Raw genomic sequence first — 4854 nt, 5'->3', positions numbered from 1 at the left:
GGTTCATTGAGGGTTGGATTTAGCGTGCGGGCACGGCCCAACAAGAGAAAGGATCTGTCAAAGCAGTCTGACAAGAATGATAACAAACACACTTCTTTTCACATATATACGTTGCTTAACTTTATTCATGTACTCTTTTTCGGTATGAAATTCACTATAATTACATATAGTACAATACTGGCTATTATTTTCTACAAAAAAGATTGCATAAATAATTTAAATGATGAAATTGAAAAAATAAATATGCAGTTCATTCTTTGTAAAAGTCTTTTGGTCAAAGAGAGAGAGTGGATCCATTCATCGAGGAGGATAACGCTCAATGAGACCACACGTACAGTATATACAAGTTGCTATTCGTGGCAAGTCTGCTTACATTATAAAAAATCCCTTCCAGTTGCTATTTTAAATACACAATTGAAAAATAAGCAAATATTATCAGCACTGAACAAAAAAAAAAAAAAAAAAAAAAAAGAGCTGGGGAAGTCATGAGCAGAAAATGTTGAACAATTGGCATTGGCTTAATCTCTTTATCCTGTGTAAAATCAACATCCAGCCCACAATCTCAGAGTTTGGTTCACTTATTTGTCTCTTCTTTTTCCGGTCATATGAGGAGACAGGAAGGATGACACCTTTGTTGAAGACTTCAGTAATGGATGTAGGTAACCTGCTAGCAATTGCAGATAGCTGAATATCTCCAAATGGTTTCCATTGAAGGAGGGTGCAGAAAGGTTTTTTGCCCGCGAGGAATTTTTGCAGATTCTTGCGCACATGTGGGCCTCTTTTTCGGGTGTTCTAACAAACAGGAACTGACCATGTCTAGAGGAAATGGCTTTTTATGACTCAAATCCTAAACACAGGAATGGAACTATTTGGTAATTAGGACAAGTCGCAGGAATATCGTTTGCGGTTCTTGACCTCCGGGGACTTGGACCGTGGAGGGCTGACACAACTTTTCGAACTCTCCATAACGCGGCTCTAACTGCCAGTTCCGATCAGTTTCTTGTGGAAATGTGAAGTTTCAGAAACTCACATGGTGCCTGGCTCGGCTCCCCAGCCCGTCAAGAGCACTCATGGGCTGGTAAAACTGACCAAGGTTAAGAATTCTGGGCCTCAGCGATCTGTCACGGCTGGACGGTCAAATCATACGCTGCTCCAAGTCCCAAAAGAGGAGGACAAATCTGGTGCACAAACATTCACATGAGCGCTTGGTGGATTGGTTGAGCGCTCAGTGTGTTTGCCCGTATGTTAGCTTACCCTTTCAATGAACTTCAAACTTGAAATGAACTGCTTGGGTAAGAATATGTGGAGTGATTCTTCCTCCCTCAAAATATCATGAACTATCACATTCCCTGAACTAATCTCACATAATTGTATACGTCTTTTCACTCAAGCATCCATTAGTCCACTGGCATTCTATGATCAAACTGGGACTATTTAGGCTCAAGAGCACATTCAAACAGTGAGACATCTGAAATACATTGGAAACTTCTTGGCGTGCCAATAAGTTTGTTAAATGCTAATGTGTGTATTCCTTCCCTTGGATTGGAGTTTCTGAAATATGTGTGCGCATGTATAAAGGTGTATTTGTATGTGTGCAAGAGAGAGTTTCTGTATCAGTTCAACTTTCCCCCTCAGTACGAATTGCTGTTGACTGAGGGCACTTTGCTACGGTGCTTCTTATTGCGCCGTGGCTTCTTAGAGGGCAACTCCTTGACATCCGATTGGTTGTGATGGCGAGTGAAGCGTTTGCACTTGCAAGACGTGACTACTCGGATTTTGTATGTCCGGTTTGGTCCGTTCGGACACTGGAGTTGTATCCGCTGAGTGCGGGAGTGAGCTGGGATGCAGCGGTAATCGGAGGAGCTGCTCCTCCACCATTTTCCCCTGAGAATTGAGTTTGGCATGAGATGAGCTGGAAGGCATTGACCAGAACACACCAGTTCCTTCACAGGTTTGACACTGCGGCAGGATCCATCAGTAACGTAGCGGGTAGAACGCAGCTCCCTGCAGCTTAGTTCAGAGGCTCCTGGAAAAGAGAGCAGAACCAGAACAGATTAGTTAAATGTTTACAAAATGGTTTAGGGATGCATCTTAAATAAAACACAGCTACCAACGCTGGTATTTATTATAGCCTGTGTGACACACAGGGTTTTGGATGGTTCACAACTAGGATAAACAAATCAGATTTTATTTTTCATGTTTTGTTATATACAGTAAATTTCCTAAAGTTGACTTTGTTGTGTTTTGTCGAGTTTCCCAGAAAAATTAGCTTTGTGTCCAACTCGAGAGGAAACGCACAATCACATTTTTATATCGGCTCAATATGTTTTCGCTTTTGTATTTAATCTGGTTTGGATTTGGCCTCTAATTTTTAGTATGTGCTCTTGGTTTAGGCTGGAATTGATGAGAAACCCAATCAATTAGAAACCCACAGACACTAAACAACATACATTTACCAGATTGTTCTGATAAGTACAGAAAGGACCGAATACTTGTAAACCGGATCAAGAGACTTCTGTCTGGGTAAGAGCTAACATTTTCACAGTAATCTTTTCTCCTCAAACAACATCGACAATGTCTTCATTTATGTTTCGCATTTTATGTGTCAGTTAAAAAGATGAAACTGAGAGTGAAAAGATCTGTTTCCTTCTTCAGCTCCCCTCCTGGAGAAGAACAAAGGATTTATGTGTGTGATGAGTTCAGGTTCTGCCTCCCCTGATTCTCAGAAAATCTGATCTGATGTTTTATGAGGAGCTGGAGGAGAGCCAGAGGAAGATGAACATATCTCAACATGACCCCACACTGACCACCAGAGAAAATACACACGTCACCTCTTCAAGATCAGCACATGAGAGTGTGATTTCTCTCTCCAGCCCATCCCACCCCCTGACTGGCAAGTGTAACATACATGCTTGGCTTGAAAACTGTTTCCTTCTGCTGAAATACAACATCATTTTAGGACTGTTCACTGACATAATAGTTATTTGGAATTATCTTGCATCTTCAGTTCACTTAACAAATTGCTCAATCCTTAATTATTTTTATAACCTATTATTGTGATAATTTCATTAATCTGTGTAATCTGGAGGATTGCTTATTATTATTTTTGGAAGTAATCAGTGTATTTATTTAGCAATAAATTTAGACATTCCAATTACTCAAACACAAGGCTTTACTTTAGTCCAAAGTCTTGATTTGTGTTCTGGAAACAAGTTCTAAGGGTGTTTTCACAAGAGTCCTCTTTAAAAGAACCAAACTAAGACCCCTGAAAAGGGCAGATTGTGAAAACACCCAACTTTTTCTTTTTTCCTGCTAATTCTTACATCCACATCCACAAACACACATTGTACATTGTTAGAACTACTGTTGGTTTGAATTCACAGTAGTTTTACTTTTCACAGGTGGGAGTCATTCTCATGGCAATGCCCTGAAGAAATGACCCCTTAGAAAAACTTCTCACATTTTCAACTACCCTGCAACCATACTGTTGCAATTAGATGGTTATGGAAAGGCAGACCTTGTCTAATTATGTAAAATTGGGGATACAGCAACAAAAAAAGGGTTATTGAAGTTAGCGTATCACTTGGGCTGGTGAAAAGGTGGAGCGGCATGTATTCTTTCTGAATTTGAGCTTTTATTTAAAAGCGGCTCATCTATTTAGAGCCAGGATATCCAGTTTTGTGGAAGTTTATAATGATTCTATGTGTAGCCTGTATACATTACACTATAAAATACAGGGTGAATTTTTAAAGTCATTAGTTTAACAAATTACTGGAGCAAATATCATTATAGATAGGCTTGTTTACTTAGTCACCTTTTCAGTTGCTGATGTCTAATCCGTTTTAGATAACAAAACCGTGTAGCCTAGGTCTCAAGATCTATCTAGTGAAAATCTAATTATAATATGTGTGACTAATTTATTAATTTATTTAACTTGCAAACACGCAAACCCTCGCCAACAGCAGCATATTCCTGTTAGAATGTTCAGATATAGCCTATTTTACAATCTGTACTTGTATCTAATCACTAATGTACTTTAGTGCTTGCTTAATCAAATAGCTTCAAATTCATTAAAGTCAAAATAACTAAGTTACATAATTTTATATCAGCATTAGGTTACCAGGGGGGTTTATTAACTTTAAAGAAAACATTTTTAAAATACTTTTCTATTTGAAAGAGCTCAGAAAATCTTTTTTTTTTTTTTAAATCCATTTTAAGAATTGGAACATCCATACAGTATTATGTTCATGTTGGTATTGATCTATTTTAATAGAGCTCAATACTGTTAATTAAAGATCTGTTTCTTGTTACTTACCATAAATGCGTGAGTTGGCTGATGATCTCCTTCCTCCGTTCTTAGCCCGGTTCATTGTGTTATTGTCAGAAAGTTGTATCTGCTCCTCGGGTTTATTCGTGTCCTCCGTATATTCTGGTATAATTTCTGTAGCATCATTTTTTAAAGCCCTCCATCCGTGCGCAGCTGTGAAACATCCCTGTAGCAGCACCAGCAGCAACAGCCGCGCGCCGCAGTGCACGAGCGCTAGAGACACCTGCATACTGAAATAACGACACGTTCAGCGGGCAAACTCTGACCGGTTTTCTTCTCTTCGTGAGAGGCTTTCCTTTTTAAAGTACCACAGGTTTCGGTGGGGGGGAAAAAAACAGATAATTTAGCGCTTACACGAAGTGGGAGGGATTTAGGCAAAGTAGCTCATTCAGAAACTGATAGGGAGGAAGGGGCACCCGCAGAAGTGTAAGGTCAACCTGAGAGGGAAGTCATCTTTTTTTTTTTTTTTTCTTGTTTTTTTTTTTTTTAACCAGAAATTAGACAGCGTGTTACTGCTCTATTTCACG

At 39.2% G+C, this 4854-nt stretch overlaps 1 protein-coding gene across 1 annotated transcript; it reads right to left on the bottom strand.

The window, feature by feature from the left end:
- Window positions 1–1355: 1355 nt before the first annotated feature.
- Window positions 1356–4632, bottom strand: sost (sclerostin). The gene is made up of 2 exons (XM_079852244.1): window positions 4316–4632; window positions 1356–2026 (listed from the first exon to the last, which is right to left on the bottom strand). The coding sequence occupies exons 1-2, from the start codon at window positions 4554–4556 to the stop codon at window positions 1632–1634; spliced, it is 636 nt and encodes a 211-aa protein (XP_079708370.1). The 5' UTR covers window positions 4557–4632; the 3' UTR covers window positions 1356–1631.
- Between the last annotated feature and the right edge of the window lie 222 nt (window positions 4633–4854).

Source organism: Squalius cephalus, assembly GCF_949319135.1.
Source record: "Squalius cephalus genome assembly, chromosome: 19".
NCBI classification, from domain to species: Eukaryota; Metazoa; Chordata; class Actinopteri; order Cypriniformes; family Leuciscidae; genus Squalius; species Squalius cephalus.
Note: the sequence above shows the minus strand (reverse complement) of the source record. Positions and strands in the feature narration are given on the sequence as shown.